Here is a 25,016-nt window from a genome sequence, read left to right on the forward strand (position 1 = left end):
TCAGTTAGTCAGTCAGTCAGCCAACCAATTAGTCAATCCGTTACTGTACTTCCTTTATATCTATTTATCTATTTATTTCTTTATTTGTAAGTGGAAAAGAAATCACTCCTACAGATGCTCACGATTTTTTTTTTTCTTTTTATGGGTGCGTCAATAAGAAAGAAAACCATGTCAAAAATGGCTCACGAATTAATTTTTATATAAGCGAAAAATAACGCCACCTCTACACATACTACCAATTTTATTTTATACGTAGGTTAAAAAAAAAAAAAAAAAAACGAAGATGAAGATGAATACAAATACGAGAAGTGGGCATTGCTGCAACCCCCTTCTATAATTTTTCTAGCACCATCCAGTCTACTGCTTCCGCCTTTCATGATAACGGCTGATAAACAGAGATAGCCTGATAAGTGAGCTACGGTACTGCTGCTATCAGTTCACCTTATCTTTCCACCGCTTCCTGTTACCTAAAGATACGAAATAATCAGATAAGAGGCGGAAATACAGGCCGCTATTAGGCAAGCCGGGGATAAGATGGAGGGATGGAGTAGAGAGGTACGGTATGTGAGAGAGGGGGTGTAAGCTGGGGGGAGGGCAGCGAAATAGCAGGGGACAGAGCGACATGGAGGCGATTTGTTTGTGGCCACCCCGTACTGGAATATGGTGTCTGGCTATAGGTAGATAGACAAACAGATATATAGATAGATATTAGGCAATGTTAAAAGATTTCTGTTAGTATTGCAAAGTACTTTGATTCATGGAGAGTCTGAATTAAGTACCTTATTAGTATGTGTGTGTGTGTGTGTGTGTGTGTGTGTGTGTGTGTGTGTGTGTGTGAAAGGAAGAAGGAAACAACGACTAGAAGCCCTTAGGAGATAAAGACAACCAGACAGACAGACAGACAAAGCTGGAAATAGCGCCGCTACTATTTTAATAGCTTTGGTGGTAACGCCATTACTTTTTATAGCCAGTAGCGGAACTGAGAGCGCTGCTACTTTTTGGCCGTACTCACGCGTTACCGCGCTGCTCGCTACTCATGCGACGTATACAGGTCCGGAGTCGTGAGTACATACAGATATGCCGACAGTTTGGTTGTATTTATTAACGACGAAAAATAATACTTTCGTCAATCCTGTCAATGATGTTTGTTCTACATTACATCAATAATTTATTCATTAATTATTATTTATTAGTAATGTGCAATAATTAGACAGGAATTTGCTAATTATCGATCATTTAAGTAAAGATAAATAAGGATGTGAGCTAGATGTAGGCAATGCTGTCACACACACACACACACACACACACACACACACACCTCTAACTATCCCCGTCTCTAACTCCCGTTCTCTCCCTCTCTCTTTCAGACTAGGCTAATTCTTACTACGTTATTATTTCGTAACAGTATGTTACTTTCAGTTTAAAGTAATGGAAAAAAAAACATTGCTATTGTATAAATAGTCTTTAAAAGAAAGCCCCCGTTCATTTTTACTTTCGTTTTCGTACGTATCTTAAATAGGTATCATTGAAAATATAATAAATCTATATAATATGTATCAATGGTAGGCCACATTTTTTTGCCTTTTATTTACGTATATTACTTTCAGTAGGTTTACTAGATAACAATGTAAAAGGACATTTGTTACATTATACAGTACATAGCTTTTTCCTGTACCTTCGGCTCTAAGCTTCATTAAAGTGATACCGACGTGTATGATTTTTTTTTTCTTTTTCCATATAGGTATATACTGACACTACTGGTACACAACATAACCACTAAGACTGACCAATATTATCAAAACAGTATATAGTGTATTGCTATATCACAGATTTTTGTTAACTTTCCCTTCGTGTACCTTTTTCTTATCCAAAGTAGCGGAAGCGCCGCTACATTTCGTATCAAGTAGCGAAACCAGTAACGTCACTACTTTTTCGAGCTAGTAACGGGAATAGGAGCACCGCTACTTTTTATTAGTAGCGTTCCCAGCATTGCAGACAGATAGCGGTTCATTGACTGACTGTCAGATCGAGAAAGAACAAATAAAAATGATATGCCAAAGAATAATTATTAAATGTTATCCATTTAAACCCAGAGACCCTACTACTGTATGTATCAATAAAGTCAAACATCAAAACAGCTAAGAAAATTACCGTACGCAACATCCTGGGTTCCCATTGTCGTCCCTAACACCTTTTCCTAAACGACTTATTATATTACTCTTTACTGTTCTCTTCAGTTCATTAATCCTTCCAATATCACCATACTCTCCATAATTACCGTACAAAAGGATATTAACCACCTATATCCAAGAATGAATCTCTAAGGAAGAGGTGTTAGGGAGCTTCCTTAACCGATGAAAATATAAGTCCTGGTAGTTATGAAGGATGAGATGGAGGGATGGAGTGGAGATAGATGAGGGAGGGAGGGAGTGGAGAGATATATGAGGGAGGGATGGAGTGGAGAGATATATGAGGGAGGGGAAGACCAAGGATGAAATGGAGGGGTGGAGTGGATATCTTGGGAATGGAAAATATAACAGGAAACGATGGAGATAGGAAATGGCAAGGTGAACAGAGAAGGAAAGGAAACTGGGAAATACCTGTGGAATTATGGAGTCATCTTGGGCCGCAGTTACTTCAGGAAAAAAAAAAAAAAAAGTGGTGTTCTTCCAGTACTAGGTCAGTCCAAAAACTTTATCTTCAATCATGATAGTTTCACAGTCGGAAATTTTTAGTGTTGGCTTTATTTCCTTCTCTCTCTCTCTCTCTCTCTCTCTCTCTCTCTCTCTCTCTCTCTCTCTCTTACTTAAGCTATCTCCCTCCATCTCTTCCTTTCTCTGGCCCCCAATTTTATTATCTACATCCTCTCTCTCTCTCTCTCTCTCTCTCTCTCTCTCTCTCTCTCTCTCTCTCTCTCTCTCTCTCTCTCTCTCTCTCAGGAACGTAGGAGACAGGGGCTAGACTGATCTCGACATTTAAGGCCAAGGTAACCAGTCTCACTCTACCCTGAGCGGCATTATGTGAGCAATAACCTCTAGCCATCTCTAAAACGTTTACGCCTTTAATGTTGAGATTATGGTAAGATTGGCAAGACACATTTTATCACTCTATTGGCCACACACATTGACTCTAGCTAAGGAGAGAGAGAGAGAGGGGGGGAGAGGGAGGGAAGGAGAGGAGAAACATATACGGTATACGAACCCAGAATGTGGAACCAACACGCCCCTTGGCCTTCATTTTATTTGTGTCTGGCTCCATTTACGTCTCCTGCACACACACACACACACACACACACACACACACACAAAGGCATCATATACCACGCATAAGAAGACAGACAGTGATAGATATACGACTAGGTAAGTTTATATATATATATATATATATATATATATATATATATATAGATAGATAGATAGATAGATAGATAGATAGATAGATAGATAGATATAGATATATATATAAACCAGTTGCAGCGCCTTAATCCACTAGTCCACCAGGCGTCCTTTGGTTCTATGATTACCACCCAGTGTACACGTTCAACAAAAATTTTGCTTCAGATCACCTTCAAACATTTCGTCCATCGTTTACAAAATTTGAAGACGGAAGTGTTGCAAAAAATTTTCCATTGATTTTTTCAACCCACTGTGCGCTTCATATAATAAAATTCCTTCATGCTGTATCATATTATTATCATTATTATTATTATTATTATCATTATTATTACTATTACTTACTGGTTATTATTTTCAAACACTTCATTCACTTTTTCAAAACGTGATGGTGATTTTTTTTTTTAGACAACATTTTGGGGTCCTGTATTTACAAAACGTGGCCATCTATAGTTTATTCACTTTAACTTAGCTGAGATTTTCTTCCTACGGCTCCATCCTTTCAAAAGCACATCTTCGTGACAAGCACCGTATTCTAGTGTTTGTCCTTTGCTATGGCTCAGCATTCGAGATGGAATGTGATTTTATGTGTAATGTGAACAGAGTGATGTTAGGAAGCTTGGAGAATCGAGACTGTAAAGATATAATAATAATAATAATAATAATATAAATTGTAGTAGTCGTAGTAGTAGTAGCAGCAGCAGTAGCAATATAGGAATATATAATAATGTTCCATCGTGGGCGTTCGTTCCACTCCTGATACCAATTGTTACAAATGTAGGATTCATTCCACTCCTGACGCCAGTTGTTATAACCTTAGGGATTCGTAGATACATCGAGAATGGCATGTATGCAGGCCAGGTGTTAATCAAAGGCAGATAACACTTCAAGTTTTTTCCTTCCAGGTACAGCTGACGTACTCTTGCAAAACAGTGATCATTATTTCTCACGTTAACTCTGTCCCTCACTCACATCTACTCGTTCACTGGCTAATTCTCACTGACTTTCAAATTAACTACTCTATTCTTCACTGATTACTCTCACTGTTTGACTTGCTCTGTCGTTCACTGATTACTCTCACTGTTTGACTTGCTCTGTCGTTCACTGATTACTCTCACTGTTTGACATAGTCACTGATTCACTGGCAAACAACACAACTCACTCGTGGCTGAATAAACTCCACTCTCTCTGACAGTCTTGGCCAACTCGAACTGCAAAACCTAAACTAAATTCACTCGGCAGCGGAACTGTCTTTAAACACTCTCACCTGCTCCCCACCCCTGGCTCCCCCTACTAGCATAGTCCAGAACACTCCAGCAAAGAACTCACGTTTTCTGATGCAACATTGCACATTCTAGATCCTAGGAGAAAACTGACAGTCTCCCACACAACACACTTAAATAAAAAATCTACAATAACAATAATGAGTAGAACTAATTCCTATACCGTAAGATACAACGAAAACAAAACAAGTGTCGAACTATTGCTCATAAGTTCCAGATGGCTGCGACAGAACACTTAATTTCTAGGTTCCCCACATCTCCAGACAAAACACCACCCAATGCCTACTGACGTAATGGTAATAAAGTAATTGTGTTTGAAGCAGAAAAGTAACACAGAATTGCCTGATAAAGCATAAAATCATCAATATAAATTTTCTGTAATTCATACACACACACACACACACACACACACACACACACACACACACACACACACACACACACACACACACACACACACACACACACACACACACACACACACACACACACACGCACGCGCGCGCAGTGAGATGAGAGGGGAGGGAGATTTTCACAGAACTTGGCATCGAAAAACTAGTTTCTCCTCCTTGGCCACACCTATGGGTTGGGCTGTTTTTTTTTTTTTTTTTTTTTTGTGCGAGTACGAAGGAACCAACGGCTAGGAGCCCGCAAACAATTTCAAGAAAAAAAAATACAAAAGTGATCCCAATTCAAGATCTCTTCATTTCGAGATGCCTGAACACACTGCGTTTGAAAGACTGGAGATCATGTGATGTAGGAAATACAAACAGAGGGAGACAGTTCCAGACCTGTTGCATAAAAGAAGGACTGGGAGTAACGGATAACTCTTGCATTAGAGAGTCGGACAGAAAAGGGATGAGAGTTTGTTGCTAGATGGGTGCTACGCGCCAGTCGTAGAGGTGGAGGGATGCAGGCAGACAGTTCAGAGGACAAGTGGCCATGGAAGCAGCAATAGAAAAAGAGGTAAAGAGGCAACAGTGCGGAGAAGAGACAGAGGTTGAAGGGAGCCAGTAAGTGGAGGAGTTAATGAGAAGAGCTGTATGTGGGGAGCCTCCCCACACATGAGTTTTACTCTACACAGGGGTGAATAAAACCCGTGTATAAAGTCAACAACTGTGCAGGGGTAAAGAATGTACGGAGTCGGCTTAGCACACATACTCTCTTAGAAGCTGATTTTTCAAGAGATGTAATATGATCTTTCCAAAACAAATCCCGAGTGAATGAAACCTCAAGCATGTTCAAGGATGATGCAGAATTGAGCTGGATATTATTAAACATTACTGGGTACTCCTGTGAAAGATTTTGTCGGGTTAATAGGTGTAAAAACTGAGTCTTTGATGCATTAAAAACAAGATTATTTTTATCCCAGTCAGAGATACGAACCAAGTCAGACATTAGGTGTGCCATAGCCACATCCCTTGTTGAAGTAACTGCTGGGATGGATTTTGCGGGAACTGAATGGAAAGGTGAAGGGTGGAACCATTAGCGTACGAGTGGATAGGGTTAGATGTACAGCTTAGATCATTGATGAATAAAAGGGAAAGTTGGAGATAAGAGCTCTGAGGAACACTGCTGATAGATGTAGAAGAACGATCGCCGTCTACAACGGCTATAGAACGACCAGAAAGGAAGCTGTAGATGAAGGCACAAATAGAAGGCTAGAAACCGTAAGAGGACAGTTTGGAAATTAAAGAATATGCCATACTCGATCGAAAGCCTTTGAGATGTCAAGTACGATGGCAAAGCTTTCGGCAAAGACCCGAATGGAGGATGACCAAGAATCTGAAAGGTAGGCGAGAAGATCGCCAGTGGAGCGTCCCTGACGGAACCCATACTGACGATCAGAAAGGTTGTGATAGGAAAGATGCTTTAAAATTTTTAATAGACTCGAAAACTTTCACATTACATTAACTGTGTGCGCGCACACACACGTAGTCTAGCCTAAGTGTCAAAGGAGACTTCTCAGCGCTTGTTCTGAGATTTAACCAGTACATTACGCCTCGCATTCTCTTATAAGCTATTCAGACATCGACAAAGTTAGCATTAATAACACTGAACAAGACACAGAGGTTGAATATCCAAAGTTAACTGTCACAGTAGAGGCGTTACAGATATCTATAGAATCAAATCAGACTACTTTTGTGTGTGTGTGTGTGTGTGTGTGTGTGTGTGTGTGTGTGTGTGTGTGTGTGTGTGTGTGTGTGCGTGCGTGCGTGCGTGCGTGCGTGCGTGCGTGTGTGTGTGTGTGTGTGTGTGTGTGTGTGTGTGTGTGTGTGTGTGTGTGTGTGTGTGTGCGCGCGCTCGACTCTGGGCATAGGCTTCACAGCCTGCTCCCAAGGCCCAGCAGTCCTACATATCATACACCTCTACATGTCACCACTTCTGCGCTAATACCCACCGTCCATATTGAATACATGCTAGGGCTGTTTCATACAGGACTGGCGTATTGGTATTAGCGGGGGTATTTTTACATGTCGGCAGGTCTTCTGGTAGATTGGTAAAGTCTGCTTTACATGAAATTCAAATCCTTAAACTGTTCCTTGCCCCAACGGGGGCATATATATATATATATATATATATATATATATATATATATATATATATATATATATATATATATATATATATATATATATAGATATAGATAGATAGATAGATAGATAGATATAGATTGATAGATAGATATAGATATATAGATATATATATCTATATATATATAGATATATATAGATCTATCTATCTATCTATCTATCTATATAGATAGATAGATAGATAGATAGATATAGATATATCTATGTATCTATCTATCTATATATATATATATATATATAATTTATATATATATATATATATACATATATATATATATATATATATATATATATATATATATAATATACATATATATACATATATATATATATATATATATATATATATATATATATATATATATATATATATACCTAGGCTGCTTCCCCCAAGGAAAGGGAGGTAGCCGAGACAGGACGACTCACTCTCCATTTACTCATCCATTCAAACACATTCATTCGCATCTTAGCCCCAAAGGGGAGAACGGACAGATCCTCACCGCATCACACCGCACAAGGGTCAACTGCGCAATGCAATCAGTGACATCCACAGCAGGGCCCGACAGCAGAACTGGTTTACCCCTGCCACATCATAACAGACCCATCCCCTTACCTGCACCTGACCTGACTAGCTGATCAGACCAAATGCGAGAGAATATCCCCTCAGGGCTGCGTCATCACTTATTCATTCACAATTTCTCTCCATTTATTTCTGTCACGCACAGCCACTCTTCCTTGCTCAACAGACATCCCTCTTGCATCCAGCGCTCTCTTCACACTGTCCATCCATCCTATTCGTGGTCTTCCTCTCAGTCTTACACCTCTCACATCAGATCTAGTTATCTTTTTCACCAATCGCTCATCATCCATTCTCTCCATATGCCCAAACCATTGCAACACCCTCTGCTCAACTCTACCAGCCATCTCCCGAACAACTCCAGTTCTCCTTCGCACCTCATCATTTCGCACTCGATCCATACGCGTCACTCCACACATACTCCCCAGACATCTCATCTCCATTACATTCAAACTTTTCCTCTCTGCTACACCCATATTCCATGTTTCAGCCCCATATAATGCAATCGGTACCACAACACCCTCATACAGCCTTCTCTTTACATCCATTCTAAGCGAACGACATTTAAACACTTTTTTCATTCCTCCCAGCACCTTTCCTACTTCATTTATTCTAAACTTCACTTCTGCATCTATTCTTCCATCCACAGCAACATGTGACCCTAGATATTTAAAACAATCTACCTCCTCAAGCAACTCACCATTCAAAACTATATTCATCCCCCTACCATCTATCAACCTCGTACACTTCATCACTTTACTCTTATTCTCATTTACTTTCAATTTCCTCCTTTCACACACCCTTCCAAACTCCTCTACCAACTGTCTCAATCTCTCCTCTGAATCAGTCACCAGTGCAGTATCATCTGCAAACAGCAGCTGCTTCAGATTCCACTCTCCTCCATCAACATTTACCAGACTCAGACCACCTAAAACTCTTGCATTCACCTCCCTTACAACACCATCCATGTAAATATTAAACAACCAAGGCGACATCACACATCCCTGTCGCAGCCCCACTCTCACGGGAAACCAATCACTCACAGCATTTCCCACTCTTACACACGCTCTACTATTTACATAAAAACTTTTCACCCCTTTTAGTAACCTACCATCAAGTCCATACAATCTTAAAACAGTCCACAAAGCCTCCCTATCAATTCCATCATACGCTTTCTCTAAATCCATAAATGCCCAAAACACATCCTTGCCTTTCGCTAAATACTTTTCACACACTTGTCTCACAGCAAACACCTGATCAACGCATCCCCTCCCTCTCCTAAAGCCACACTGCTCATCACTAATCACTCCCTCTGTACCCTCTCTAACTCTCATAATTAACACTCTACCATACACTTTACCTACAACACTCAACAGACTTATACCCCTAAAGCTAGTACATTCATACTTATCACCCTTGCCTTTATACAACGGGACCACACAAGCACTTGCCCAGTCAATTGGCACCATACCTTTCTCAAAGCACACATTCAATAATCTTACTAACCAGTAACAATAGTCACTCCACCACCCTTCAGGCATTCCACAGCACACCCATCCATACCTGCAGCTTTCCCTGTTTTCATCTCCTTTACTGCCTTCTCCACTTCCTCCTTCGTGATCAAAGAATCATTCAACTCTCCCAACACATTTATTCCTTGCACCCTTCTATCTCCCACAATCTCAGCCACCCTTTCCTCCTCTACATTTAACAATCTTTCAAAATACACTGCCCATCTCTTCCTTACTGCATCCATCTCAATTAACATCCTTCCATCCTCTGCTTTTACTCGTTCTTCCTTCCCAGACTCTCCCTTTCGCACCCTTTTCACCTCCTTCCAAAACATTTTCTTATTCTGTTGAAAATTCTCTGTCAGCCGCCTACCCCACCTCTCACCTGCTGCCACTTTAGCATCACGCACAGCCCTTCTCGCTCTATTCCTCTTTTCCTTATACCTTTCATATGACATCTCATCCTTCCTCTGCAGCCACACTTCATATGCACGTCTCTTCTCGGCCACAGCCATACTTACTTCCTCGCACCACCATTCACTTCCTTTTCTTACACCACCACCCACACGTCTCACACCACACACCTCTTCTGCATGCCCCACCACAGCACTCTTAAACAACTGCCATTCCTCCTCCACGCTGCCATTTTCCCGATCTTTCACTGCGTTCCACTCATCTTTCAATTTCTCCTGATACTCTATCTTTTTCTCTCTTTTATCCAACTCACTCACTTTCAAAACCTCCCTGCCACACCTAACCCTCCTAGCTCTCACCCATCTCTTACCTACTCTTAACTTTCCCTCCACCAGGTAGTGGTCAGACATACCTCCACCCTCCCCTCTCAGAACTCTCACATCCAACAATCTTCCTATTACATTCCTAGACACAACCACATAGTCCATCAAGGCTCTATCAACAACCCTTCCACCCTCCTGTCTCACCCATGTATACTTATAAATATCTTTCTTCTCAAACAGCGTATTCCCAATCACCATCTCTCGCTCAACACACATCGCTATCATTTGTTCCCCATTTTCATTTCTTCCAGGCACACCATGCACACCAACTACGCCTTCAACTGCTACATTTCCCACTCTAGCATTCAGATCTCCCATCATTACCACATTCACATTCGCTCCAAAACTCTGCAGACACTCATCAACATCATTCCAGAAAGACTCCCTCTCTTGTTCATCCCTTTCACTACCAGGCCCATATGCACTCACAAACACCCACAACTCACGTTCAAATTTCGCTTTCACCCACATCAGTCTCGATGACACCTCCTTCCATTCAATCACACACTGCTGTACTTCCGGACTCACTAACAAGGCCACACCTTCTCTTGCCCTTCCTCTATCAACACCTGACAATCTTCCATTCACACTTCCAAACATAGATTCCCCCTTCCCTTTCATCTTCGTTTCACTCAAAGCTAACACATCCAACTTTCTTCTCACAAACATTCTCCCAATCTCCTCCCTTTTAGCCTCAATTGTACTACATCCACGCACATTCATAGACCCAATCTTCAGGGTACGGGGATAACTCCATCCCCCATCCCTTTCTCTGGCCTGTCTCTTTTTAGGAACTAAAAAACAGAGGAGGGGGTCCCTAGTCCCCTCACCCCGCCCCTTTTAGTCGCCTTTTACGACACGCAGGGAATACGGTGGCAGTATTCTTCCTAACACAACCTGGCCGCAGAGTAGTGGTACCACCCCATAGTGCGGCCAGGTTGTGTCCCCCCCGCCTCAGGGATGATGGGTGGATGGATGGATATGGATATATATATATATACCGGTATATAAATATATAAATATATATATATATATATATATATATATATATATATATATATATATATATATATATATATATATATATATATATATATAGGTGGGGGCGCCCACCATCCACTCACTCAATGTAGTGCTGCTCTCGGGTGTCTGCCCTTTCCTCTCCTCCATCCTTGTTTCCTTCCATCTTCTGTCTTTTTTTACTTCATTCTTTTCTCTTCCTTCTGCCTACGGGTGACTTTACACTCCCTCTTCTGTCTTTCATTCCTTCATTCTTTCCTCTCCCTTCTGCCTGTGGGTGACTCTACACTGAGTGACAAGCCAAATGGTTTCCTGTACACCAGGAAACCATTTACTACGCTGGGTGGTAACTATATAACCAAATTTTGGCGCCTGGTGGTTTAGTGAGTAATTATTGTGCTCCAGTCGGATTGAACCGGTGAAGGTTTATATCCAAGGGGTGATTGGGGTTTATTGTTCATGTAATGCCACTCAGGGATGAATGAGGCTGGTCACTCTCATCTTCAACTGCCTAGCCTCGGGCTTCTACGCTCCTCATGGGGCAACGTAGGATTGGATGATGGGTGGATGGATGGATATATATATAATCAACCTTAACCCTCTCAATCTTGTGACATTCATTTTGTTTTCATCATCTCCAGACACATTCAGCAATGGATATATATATATATATATATATATATATATATATATATATATATATATATATATATATATATATGTGTGTGTGTGTGTGTGTGTGTGTGTGTGTGTGTGTGTATGTGTGTGTGTGTGTGTGTGTGTGTGTGTGTGTGTGTGTGTGTGTGTGTGTGTGTGTGTGTGTGTGTGTGTGTGTGTGTGTGTGTGTGTGTGTGTGTGTGTGTGTGTATAAAACGAAATAAAATAAACCACTGCTCCAAAACTGGACATATAGCAGTCATCTCTTAAGCAAGAATAAAATATTGTAGCCAGATTTACAGGTTACCTTTGAGACCTGAATCTCAAACCCGTCATTCTAATTAACTTCCATTATTGCTACACCATTAGGTGACCAAGGCCGACACATGCAAGCACACTGGAACCTTTATGAACTATACAATACTAAGGCATAATTTAATTCACCTGATGAAGAATCTTATAGTAATGTTAAGGAGGCTATATATTCATCCCCTTAGATTGCAAACCCTATACTAATGTGAGTAAAATCAGATACAGTGAGAGAATAGAGTATTTTGGACATATTTTAACTTTCCTTGCAACCACTAGACAACTTGCTTCATCTTAGGGCAGACAACTAGCAATCATGGGGTTAATGAAGGCAATGCATTAATCCCCCACACTGCAGTCTGTTCTATACTGATTAAAATCATCTAGAGATAGCACGGAAAGACTAAATACGAGTGAATTATTTGACATTTTTTTCTTGCAACCAATAGTCATGCCAGCAGCCCCATGCTGCTCAATCTCTGGCAACTTCCCTATCCAGTACCTTATCCCTACCGGCGCACTTTGAGACAAAGCCACAGTGGACGGCACCGTGTGACTTTTGGTTATTAACTAAGTTGTCAGAAAAACTTGCTGGGATCCATTTTCGAAGGGAACAGGACCTTGCCAGAAGGATAAATTCAGAACTGAAGAGTATACCTGTTTCTGAGTACTCGGAGTGCTTTAAGTGGATGACACGGCTCCAGAAATGTGTAAACCTTAGAGAAGAGTATGCTGAAGGAGTGTGAACTTCAATAAATGTGTATCTCTATTAATTTTGCTTTATTACCTTGTTGCCAAAACTTTTTGAACGCCCTTCGTACTACTGCTACTACAGTTCTTTTACACTAACGGCCTAGATTTCCTTCCTTTTGTATTTTATATCCCGTGGCTCGAAAGCAGAAAAAGACGACGGTTCTACATTCTTTCCAAAGCACTTGCAGCTAGCTTCAAATTTTCGTGTTATTCTTTTGTTACAAATCAGAATTCAAGATGGAAAGATTGTAATTATAGGCCGTTAGAGTTGAACCAGTGGCATTACTACTACTACTGCTACTACCACTGCGACAGTTACTAATACTACTACTACTGCTGCTGCTGCGGCTGCTACTTATACTACTAGTTACTACTACTACTGCTACTACCACTACTACTGCTACTACCACCACTACTATTACTACTACTATTAGTAGCAGTAGTAGTAGCAGCAGTCCTATATGCCTCATTCAGCATTAGTTAGTTAATCTTTAATACACCTGAAAAATTTAATTTCCATGGCCTCATATTTATGTTTATTAATCTTCATTCCGTTTCGTAGCTTTAGTTGTTTAACGAGAATTATTGTAATTCCGGGGAAACTTTCTCTTTCTCTCTCTCTCTCTCTCTCTCTCCTAACTAGCTCCCTCCCCACCTCCCATTTTCCCTGCTCTTCTCTCCCTTAGTTTTAAATTCAAGTTCAAATTCTCCTCCTCCCATAACCGAGAGGGGGACTGACACTCTATCCTGCTTTTCTATCCTTGTCCTTAGCTCGTAGAATAGTTTCATTAGTTATAACCTTCCCTACAGCAAATAATCCTCTCAAGTACCCCCCTCTCGCTTCACAAGGTCGGATGTAGAAATATCATTACAGTGAAAGAGTAATAACGAAGGCTTCTCATGGTGCATTTAAAAAAAAAAAAAAAAAAACGAAAAATATTTTTTTGTTTTCAGTGGCATTTTTCTTTTCCTTTTTTTTTTTTTTTTTTGGGGGGGGCACAATAAATTAAGTTTTAAGCGTTGACAAACAAAAGCAAGTGCAACCTCTTTTAATAGTCTTATTCCCATACAGTAAGTGGAAAGAATAACATGGATCAGTGCTTCACATATATCAACGTACAAACTAAACCAAGCCCTCACCGGAAGACATTGAGGGCCGTAAGTACAAAAATCCTAAAAACATAAGTAGTATCTAAAATTGTTTGTGTGCTGCTATCCTAACTTACACAGCCACCAACCACCTCACAGCCAAAGCAAAGATCATATAAAAGTGGCAAAATCAGAGAAACAAAATTATTACTGTGGTTAACATATGAAGATAGGAATAGTAAAATGATCTGCGTTTAGATGTCTAGGTAATTTTGTGTGTGTGTGTGTGTGTGTGTGTGTGTGTGTGTGTGTGTGTGTGTGTGTGTGTGTGTGTGTGTGTGTGTGTGTGTGTGTGTGTGTGTGTGTGCGTGTGTGTGTGTGTGTGTGTGTGTGTTTAGGAAGACCTTGAGACATGGAAAATTTTTACGTTTTTTTTCCTTTGTCCTTCCATCCAAAACAGATTTCAGTTACGACAGCTTTCTTTTCGTAACTAGTTTTCTTTTACGTTCATCCTGCAAAGATAATCCCAAATACCACAGGGAATCCACCGTAAAAAAAAAAAAACGAAAATACCATCTCTAATATGCATCTTTTGGAAACATAATCGGACGAGAATGCAGCCCAACCACAGTGCCAAACAGATTTCAGATTTTTGCTGCTGGCACGACACCCCATCCATTTATAACTTCCAGCTGGACTTGATGATGGAGACGAAGTACTCATCATCGTCTATGGACCTGCTCAGCCCGGCGTAGAACTCGTGGAACTCCTTTCTTGTCACCTGTGTCAATGAGGCAAAGTTTACTACCTAAAATCTCTCTCTCTCTCTCTGTCTGTCTCTCTCTCTCTCTCTCTCTCTCTCTCTCTCTCTCTCTCTCTCTCTCTCTCTCTCTCACTGGCTTTATTTTAACCAAACTTGGTGGAAATGTTGAGAGTCAGCCAATAGCTTGACCAACTGATTTTTAAGACAATAGGTCAAAGAGGCTAAGACAGTTTTTACCCGACTTAGACCCAAGTTGGTGGAAGCGCTGAAGGTAAGGCAAGAACAAAATTAATCGAATTTTTGAACAATCAGTTTTGAGGCGAGGAATATCGAGATCTGAATAATATATCATGGAGTAATGTATTAACTCTCTCTCTCTCTCTCTCTCTCCACAGAACACAAAATCATCCACGATGCAGACCCGTATTCTCGTAAGGTAAGGAAGCTCCCTAACGCCTTTTCCTTACCAGTTTATTTTTGCATGTGCCATTTTAATATTGCCCTTCTCTTATGTTGCAATCTGTGTTGATAATAAAAAGGAATATATGACAAGAGACTAGTAAGGTGTAAACATGCAAAATAAATCGCTAAGGAAGTGGCGTTAATATGCATCCTCTCCCTTCGAGAATACATGCTTATTACCTTATCAGAAATACGGAGAAAAAGAAATGAAAAAAAAAAAAAATCCACACCGTTCCATCCATTCATCTGCTACTCTCAAACATACTGATAAATTTGAGCAAAAACTTTAAAAGGAGGAGGCGAAAAATTATATATATACAGATAGATAGATATATAGATAGACAGATAGATAAATAGATAGATCCATACTTTGCCATCGACTGAGCAGCTAAAAAAAAGTAGAGGGAGAGAAGAGAAAGAATATGAGAGAGAGAGAGAGAGTCCATACCTTGCCATCGACGGACCCGCTACTCTCAAACATGGCGATGAATTTCTTGAGAAGTTCCTCCTCCGTCGCCTCGCCCCGCTGGACCTTGGGGTGGTTCTTCACGCTGTATTTCTTCTTCAGTTCTTCCAGCGTCACCACCCCGTCACCACTCGTGTCCAGGAGCTTGAACGCTTGGTCTAGCACGCCTCGCCTCGTCTCGTTGATCTCAGGCTGGAAATTGGGTGAGGTGAGATGGGCAGGGTACATGAGCAGACTTAAGATCGAGTCCCAGCCATAACTGTGATTTGTGTTCGTCTCGGCTGGTTGATCTCAGGCTGGAATTGGGCGAGGTGAGACGGGTAGGGTACTCAGGCAAACATATGATCGAGTCCCGGATTTGTGTTTTATAGAACTGGGGACATGGACCTGTTCTGCTCTTCCTTCTCTGGCCTACCATCCAAAACAGAACTATACATGGACCTATTCCACTCGTATCTTTCTCTGTGCTACCATCTAAAACAGAACTGGTGACACAGACCTCTTCTACTCTTCTTTCTCTGGCCTGCCATCCAAAACAGAACTATGCATGGCCCTATTGCACTCTTTTCTTTCTCTATGCTACCATCTAAAACAGAACTTAGTGACACAGACCTTTTCTACGCGTTTCTTTCTCTGTCGTACCATCCAAATAGACATGGACCTCTTCTACTTTCCCATGTTCTTCCATCCAAAACAGAATAGCCATATTCTTAAATAATGGACAAAATTATATTAGTCAGATGTATCCAATAAGAAACTCCTAGGCAAGAGGTGTTAGGGAGCTTATTTAACTGAGGAGAATACGACCCTTACTCTTAACTAAGGTAATCTAAGCAACATTAAGTATCCCAAATTACAGACTAATCAGATCTATGCCACCACGTGAAGGCGGCCCTCTCTACCTCCCCACTGCATCATATACCAATGCAATATCGTCAACGTGCATCACACTATCAGGCATACTAACGATTTCATGTTGGCAAGCTACTCTCTCTCTCTCTCTCTCTCTCAAACGCCTATCTTACTCTCAGCGTCTCCAGAAATTCATTGTAGTTAATGCCACTCAACCTTCAGTCTAACTCGAATCTACCTTCAATCTAACTCCAATCTACTTCTAACTCCAAGCAAACGCCAATCTAACTAGTCTAACTCCAATCTAACTTACTCTCAGCGTTTCCAGGAATTCCTCGTAGTTGATGCCCGCCTGCCCGTCTTTCTCGAAGGCCTTGAAGAGCTTGTCAATATCCTCGTCTGTGAAATTCAAACCGAAGTGCGCCACCCCGTTCTTCATCTCTTCCTTGGACAGCGTGAACGAACGGTCCTTGTCCATACGCCGGAACAGTCTGAGAAAAATAGGGAATGGATTTTTTATTTATTTATATTATTTAGTTGTTTGTTATTGTATTTAGTGTTTTTGTGGTAGGTGGGGGCGCCCATCATCCACTCACTCAATGTAGAGGTGCCATATGATCTCTACACTGAGTGACAAGCCAAATGATTTCCTGTACCCAGGAAACCATTTACTACGCTGGGTGGTAACCATATAACCGGGGTTTCTGGCAGGGTTAAGTGTCCCCCAGATTCCCCTATCCAAAATCACTTAATCATGGCAGTTGTTTCAGAGAGCCTCGGAGGGCCCAATACCTGCCCAGGGCCCCAACCAAATGGGCAGACTCGCGTGGCCATGTGGAATGTGAGGTGTGAATGAGGAGAGCAAGAGGGTGGAAGTGGTGAATGTGTTTAAGAGTGCGAGATATGCCGTGATGGGATTGTGTGGAACGAAGATGAAAGGGTGTGAAGTGGAGGAGTGGGAGGGTGTGAAATGTGTAAGATCGGGAATGAATGGGCGAGGAAGATGCAAGGAAGGAGTTGCTTTGTTGATGAATGAGGTGTGGCAAAGTGGAATGAGAGACTACAAATGTGTCAGCTCGAGGTGTATGTATGTCAAGTTCAAGTTTGAGAAGGTGAAAGTGGCAGTGATTGTAGCGTATGCACCGTGTGAGGACAGGAGTGAGAGAAAGAAAGACAGGTTATGGGATGAGCTGGGTGAAGTAGTGGGAGAAACGCCCAGGAGCTATAAAGTGATTGTGATGGGGGATATGAATGGAAGAGTAGGCACTGGTCCTGAGGATAACATAATGGGTTGCTATGGAGTACCAGGAGAAAATGATAATCGGAAGAAACTAAAGGATATGTGTCAGGAGAGGAGGTTGTGCATCTGTAAATAGTATTTCAAACACAGAGATGCACATAAATATACATAGTATAGAGGGAACGGGGATCGTGTTGAATGAAGCCTGATTGATTACATGCTCGTTGAGAGGTCGATGATGGGAATGGTTGTTGATACGAGGGCTGTGAGAGGATGATGTGGAGGTCTGTCAGATCATATGATTGTGATATGCAAGATCAAGCTGAGAGGAGTGAGGTGGATCAGGAGAGAAAGAAGCAGTCAGGGAGAAAGACTGAAAGTTGAGAGGCTAAGGATCAAAGAAATGACAGATGAATACAGGACCAAAGTAGAGGACGAGTTAGTCCTGAATTGGAATGAAATGGATCTGGACAGACTGTGGAATGCATATAGGGATTGCTTAGTTAAGAATGCTAAAGCGGTGTGTGGTGTGGCAAAAGTAACAACAAAGAAGAAAGGTATGGCATGGTGGGATGAGGAGGTAAAGAGAGCGGTGGAGGAAAAGAGGAAGAAGTGGCTAAAGTGGTTACAGGATAGGGATTCAGTTGAAATAAGAACTGAATATGTTGAAAGCAAGAAGCACGTAAAGAGACTAGTGAAGAGGAAAAAGAAGGAGGTAAATGAGGATCTAGGAAGAAAAATGAATGCTAACTACTCTGAAAATAGAAAGTTATTCTGGAAAGAGGTGCGGAAGTGTAGAAGTGAAAGCGGAAAGAAATGGGATGGTGTGAAGGATGCAGGTGGTAGATTATTAACCCATGGAAATTAAGTAAGGACCAGATGGAAAGAATATTTTAAAAGCCTGATGAATGGGGATAGAGAAAGCAGAGCAGCTGTAAACATGATTGGTTTTTGGGGTGTGCAGAGAAGGAATGCAGTGCCAGGAGACGTGACATTTGCACAGGTGAAGAGTGCTGTGAAGCGGCTGAAAAATGGGAAAGTAGCTGGGGTGATGAGGTGTATGCAGAGATGCTTAAATGTAGTAAAGAGAATGGAATGAAGTGCTTGTTGGAGATATGTAAGAAGGCATGGATGAGTGAAACTGTGCCTGCAGAGCTGAAAAAGGCTGTAATTGTACCCCTGTACAAAAATAAAGGTGAACGAAGTGAGTGCAAGAATTATCGTGGCATAAGCTTACTAAGTGTGGTAGGGAAGGTATATGGAAGAATTATTATAGGGAAAGTAAAAGAGATATCAGAAGTCCTAGTGAGTGATGAACAAGGTGGCTTTAGGAGTGACAGAGGATGTGTGGACCAAATATTTGCAGTGAGACAGATAGTAAAGAAGTCTTGTGAGAAGGACCATAAGGTGTTTATGGCATTCATGGATCTGGAAAAAGCATATGACAAAGTGGACAGAGAAGGTCTGTGGAAAGTTTTGCGCATGTACGGTGTAGAGGGTAAGCTGCTAGGAGCCGTCAAGGGTTTTTATGACGGTAGTGAAGCATGTGTCAGGGTTAATGGGCATCTAAGTGAATGGTTCATAATCAGTGTGGGCGTGCGACAAGATTGTGTGATGTCCCCATGGTTGTTCAATGTATACATGGACGAGGTGATGAGAGAAGTGAAAACACGAGTAATGGATAGAGGGATGGCATTGGTAATGAATGGTGATAGATGGAATATCTCAAATTTGTTGTATGCTGATGATGCAGTACTGCCTGCAAGTACCGGACAAGAACTTGGTAAGCTAGTGCAGAGTTTTGCTGATGTCTGTAAGCGTCGTTCCTTGAGAGTAAATGTAGAAATTAATAAAGTGATGGTTAATGAGAGAGAAGGTGACTCCCAGTGCAATGTAACAGTGAATGGAGAAAGAGTGGAATTAGGGAGAGAGTTCAAATACCTAGGTACGGTACAGTGATAGAAAAGAGAGGAAAATGTGCAAAAGAAGTTGAAAGTAGAGTGACACAAGGAAGAAAAGTAGCTGGTGCAATGAAGGCCTTGATAAGAAAAAGAGGTTTGAGTGTTGCAGCTGCACGAGGCTTACATGAAGGAGTGTTAGTGTCAACTTCAACATATGGATGTGAGACTATGGTATGGCATGAAAATGAAAAGTCAAGAGTAAGAGCAGTGGAGATGGGACTGCTGAGGAATGTATGTGGGATACAGAGGGTGGATAGGATACGAAATAATGTGATTCGTGAAACATGCGGAGTGAGGAAGTCGGTGGACACCTGAATTGCAGAGAGTGTACTGATATGGTATGATCATGTGGAGAGAATGGATAACAATAGAGTGGTGAAGAAGGTATATCTGAGCGAATTCGAAGGAGGGAGGAGGCGAGGTAGGCCAAGGAGAAGGTGGAGAGATATGGTGGATGAATGTGTGAGGAAGAGAGGTTTGGAAGTCGATGAGGCTAGGGAACTGACAGGAAATCGAGCTGGCTGGATAAATTTTGTGAGAAGTGCATGATCAGGGATCTTGGCACCCCTTTTTAACGTGGCAGCGTCTGGACTGACTCTGTCGGATATGATTATGTGAAGCTACAGAACGTGGTGAATGTTTTTGGCGTATCCGATAGAGCCAGGATTCCGGAAGTTTGAATGATGAGTGAATGGAAGCATGGCCCATTGGACTGGGCAATTTTGGGCTGTCTAGACATTGCTACTCCTCACCCTGCCCTTGGGTGGGAAAGGAGGTCCGGATGATGATGATGATGATGTTTTTAGTGGGACGAAATGATGTGTAATAGATTTCTCCCACATCCACTTGCATTACTATCCCAATCCCCACTCCCACACTCACTTCCAGCCCCACTCCCACTGCCATTCCACTCCCATCCCCATTGCCATCCCCACTCCCACTGCCATTCCACTCCCATTCCCATTACCATCCCCACTCCCACTGCCATTCCACTCCCACACCCATTACCATCCCCACTCCCACTGCCATTCCACTCCCATCCCCATTACCATCCCCACTCCCACTGCCATTCCACTCCCATTCCCATTACCATCCCCACTCCCACTGCCATTCCACTCCCACACCCATTACCATCCCCACTCCCACTGCCATTCCACTCCCATCCCCATTACCATCCCCACTCCCACTGCCATTCCACTCCCATCCCCATTACCATCCCCGCTCCCACTGCCATTCCACTCCCATCCCCATTACCATCCCCACTCCCACTGCCATTCCACTCCCATCCCCATTACCATCCCCACTCTCACACCATCCCCATCCCTCACCCCAACACTCACTCACACACTCTCACCCATTACTACCCCCACCCCCACTGCCACCCCCATTCCCCCACTCACTCCCACACCCACTTCCACCACCATTCCCACTCCCACTCCACTCTCACTCACCTGCCCAGCGCCAGGACCCCAGAGTAACCCTTGGACAGACAGAAGTGGCGAAGTTTCTCGAGCGGGTCAGTAGCCTCCGCCATCTTTGCCTCCGACTTCAACTTCAGCTGCGCCTCTGCCATGATCCTGGAGGCGGAAAACAGACAGATAGATAAATAGATAGACAGATAGATATATAATGATAGATAGATAGATAGAGACAGAGATAAATATATAGATAGATAAATAAATATAAATAGTAATAGGCAGATAAACAGACAGGCGAGACAAGTACAGAGATAGGTAGATAGACAGTGATTAACTAACTGATAGATAGACAGTGACTGATAAAGATAGATAGATAGTGAAGTAGATAAAGTGCAGGATAGGTCCATATATTACGCCTACCACTTCCCTCGTGCTCCGGGGACGGCTGAGGCCCGTATTCTCGTCGGTTAAGGAAGGTCCCTAACACCTCTTCCTTAGCGACTTATTTTTGGTTACAACTGGAGGGGGAGACCGAGGATGAGGTGGAGGGATGGAGCGGAGAGGTATATACAGGAGGGGAGAGTGAGTTGGGGGGAGGGCAGTCAAATGGTGGGTGACAGCGACTTGGAGGCGTTTTGTCTACGGCCACCCTTTGCGGGATTGGGCGTCAGGCTATAGATAGATAGGGATAGATGTTATATATGCAAGAGTATGATAACACTGGAACGGTTTATGTAACACAAAAGAGGGCAGTAAGGCACAAAATAAACAAAATAAATCAATTAGGAAAAGGTGTTAGGAAGTTTCCTCAAACGACCAGGATCCGACTTTTGGTATTGCCAGTGTCTACCCTGCACCATGCTTTATAACTCTCTCTCTCTCTCTCTCTCTCTCTCTCTCTCTCTCTCTCTCTTCATGCTTTTGAACTCAACTACGTGGAACGGTTGAGTCAGGACGAGAGAGAGAGAGAGAGAGAAACACACACACACACACACACACACACACACACACGGGGGGAACGGGAAATCATGAAGGGGATAGGAGGGAGGGAGAGGAGAGGAAGAAGATAAGGGAGAGAGAGAGACAAGGCAAGAGGGGAAAGTGTTAATAGAGAGAGAGAGAGAGAGAGAGAGAGAACCACGGATATACTGGATCCGGAGAACACTGACTACCTGATTTACCCCTCAAGTCCTATTAAGTATTTCGACGATTTCGTCCTTCCTACCAACAGGCGATTTAGCCAGACGGACCTAGTGTGGGGGGGGGTAAAAATCCCTCATCTTTCCTTCCCTATCTAGATAAATCCTTCTGAAGGTACGTGGAAGGGTATAAATCCTGCATCTGAAATCCGCCACATCAATAAATCCCTACCTCTAAAAGTACCATCTTTAAAAAAAAAAAAAAAAAAAATCGGACTGGGGGAGTCTATATGGCAGGGTTAACAGACTCGAGTTCCTTTTGACCTTGAGGCACGCCTGTCTGCGGCTTAGTTTCCACGGATGTCATGGCGTTTTTTTTTATTATTATTATTATTATTATCATTATTTTTTTACCTGCCAAAATACTCAACCCCTCTCAGCTCAGTGTATTGCCAAGCGTATAGTCAGACTGGAAGGCAGAACTGACTATTATTTGCTTTAAACTGGTCCAGATTTTCGTCCTTTTGCAACTCATTTTATGTAGGTCAAAGAAGGCGGAATAAAAACTTCGTGACTAGCATCATATTCCGGTGTTCATCTAGGCTACTGTTACATCTCAGCATCCAAGACTGAGGGAAGCCAGTAATAAAAGCAGCGCAGTAACCAACGAGACTCATTCATACCTCTTAAACGAAACTAATTAAAATTCCATGCGATCACAATTTCATACTCTGAATCGGGACGCACAAACGCACTGACTGTCTGTCGTAACACGGGTTTTGATATGCAGGAGGAACAGGCTGTTGAATCCTCCCCTTTGTCCTGACGAAAATTACTTTTGGTTATTAAGTTTTCTGCAAGATGATCAAGAAAAGGAGTGCGAAATTTTCCATTGTCTAGTTCCAGTAAAAACATACGTAAGTTACGACGGGGAATTAAATGTAAATAATATCTCAAACAATACGGTCTGCGAAACGTCATCCATGCACATACCGCCTGTTACACACTATGAATAAAACATGCGACATTGTGCGTAATTTACGTTGCAAATGCAGTTTTCCATAACGCGTACTGATAACACCAACTAACAAATGTAAAAACACTGCTTACCTTGCGCCTGGTGAGAAGTCTTTCTAAAGGTGAAGATAGAGATACGTGTAGTCGTGTTGGTGGCTGGGAGAGACTGGAGGCTAACGTAACGCACTAAAGCAGCTGCCACACACACAGACCCAGAGCATATTTGGGATCGAATACAGACCCTCCCACACTTTATTTCCCAAGAAGATGACGAAAAGTGAGATAGTTAAAAGTCAGTTGTGGGTGAGAGACAGTTAAAGGTTACCTAAATCTTCTCATGATGTCACCATTTTCTCCCTCACTTATTAGCTTATTTCTCGTATATTTGGTATGAGGGTGGATTTAATATTCATGCCAGGAAAACCAGAGCTATTAATATGAATGGTCAATGAAACACACTAGCTATGTATGGGGTATTTGTCTAACGAACACGTAACACCATTTGATCGCCAGTAGCAATGGTATGGCAGCCCTCCCCGATTGCAATGATTCCGATTTCCGAACAAGACGAAGTTGAACGAAAATAGCAGAAGTCTCTCATTCACGATTTGTGTTATTAGCCTGACAAACTTTACGGATATTTTCGAGAAAATGATTTTGTTGTAGTTTGTGCTTTTCTGTTTTTGGCAGGCAGTTTCAAAGAGTGTACACGCTGTCACATCAAGCAGGTGTAAGTGTAACACACCCCTCCCCTTTTCTACCTCCTATCCCGATGACTCACGGCCGCACCCTTGGCCGTACCTACCTCTCTCTTCCTCTCTGATTCAGCGATGCGGCAGGACGTATGACCAGACTGAAATATTTACTGTTATAAAGGTATACAGAGTACACCAAAACAACTCCATTAAATCCATCTTTAGTCTAATAATCCACGGCATGGCCACTTCTCACTGTCATATAATTTTGAACAGTACCTCGAATGCATGAAACTGTTTCAGAAACAGCCCACTTAGCCTTTTTTTTTTTTTTTAAGAGGGAGAACTCACACCAGTTTTACTCTGGCATCACGATTTTCCTCCAGTTCATCACATTCAATTACATTATCAGCTGCTGGTGCATTGTCGTTGGCGTTTGCTGACACTGGTCACTGCGTTCTTTTTCATTCCTGACAAATGCTACCCGCACCGCGCCAACAGTAGCCTACTGCCATCAATGTTCGTTTCTCGTGTTAGGGATTGTTCCTGCCATTCACCGTCACTCTCCGAGGACGAGAGACTATCACAGGTGTCAGTCTGTCCCATGAGGCTGTAGGTGTGATCAGAAGGACGAGGCCCTTGGCCGCTCCGCGTATAGGATGACGGCCATGTGTTGGCATGGCAGGCAGCACGTGCACCCCCACAGCCTACGACCTCCCAGCAGGCATTGCCGTACTGACCGTGAACAGGTACAGCCAGTAAATGGACCTCCCAAACATTGGTCGTTGGCAGAGGTGGTTGTCGTGATACTAAGGGGCTGCAATGTATTATGAGGCCTAACATTGTGTATCCAGCTCAAAAACACCAGTATGCTACAGTACACTTCCATGCCAGATACCTCCTTCTGCTATAGCGGTAGCAGGTCAGGCTCAAAAACACCGTGCAACCCTCCTGTGTCTCTGTGTCATGATGAATAATGTCCCTGGAATCTCCCCCTCTAAGAGTGCAATAAACTGTAGTC

General features: G+C 42.3%; 1 protein-coding gene across 1 annotated transcript; it reads right to left on the minus strand.

Annotated features, from left to right (window-relative positions):
• Positions 1 to 13,928: 13,928 nt before the first annotated feature.
• Positions 13,929 to 23,432, minus strand: LOC145394712 (crustacean calcium-binding protein 23-like). The gene is made up of 5 exons (XM_080268492.1): positions 23,394 to 23,432; positions 21,178 to 21,303; positions 16,839 to 17,016; positions 15,656 to 15,865; positions 13,929 to 14,763 (listed from the first exon to the last, which is right to left on the minus strand). The coding sequence occupies exons 2-5, from the start codon at positions 21,297 to 21,299 to the stop codon at positions 14,662 to 14,664; spliced, it is 612 nt and encodes a 203-aa protein (XP_080124618.1). The 5' UTR covers positions 21,300 to 21,303; positions 23,394 to 23,432; the 3' UTR covers positions 13,929 to 14,661.
• Positions 23,433 to 25,016: the final 1,584 nt, after the last annotated feature.

This window comes from Coenobita brevimanus, chromosome 28 (assembly GCF_032717465.1).
Source record: "Coenobita brevimanus isolate Jiangsu-jjx chromosome 28, ASM3271746v2, whole genome shotgun sequence".
Taxonomy (NCBI): domain Eukaryota; kingdom Metazoa; phylum Arthropoda; class Malacostraca; order Decapoda; family Coenobitidae; genus Coenobita; species Coenobita brevimanus.

Coding starts and splice junctions, on each gene's coding strand:
- LOC145394712 (XM_080268492.1), bottom strand. CDS start 21,299: ATGGCAGAGGCGCAGCTGAAGTTGAAGTCGGAGGCAAAGATGGCGGAG. Junction 17,017..21,177: donor GGGGTCCTGGCGCTGGGCAG/GTGAGTGAGAGT, acceptor TATTTTTCTCAG/ACTGTTCCGGCGTATGGACA. Junction 14,764..15,655: donor GCGGGTCCGTCGATGGCAAG/GTATGGACTCTC, acceptor TCATTGACACAG/GTGACAAGAAAGGAGTTCCA.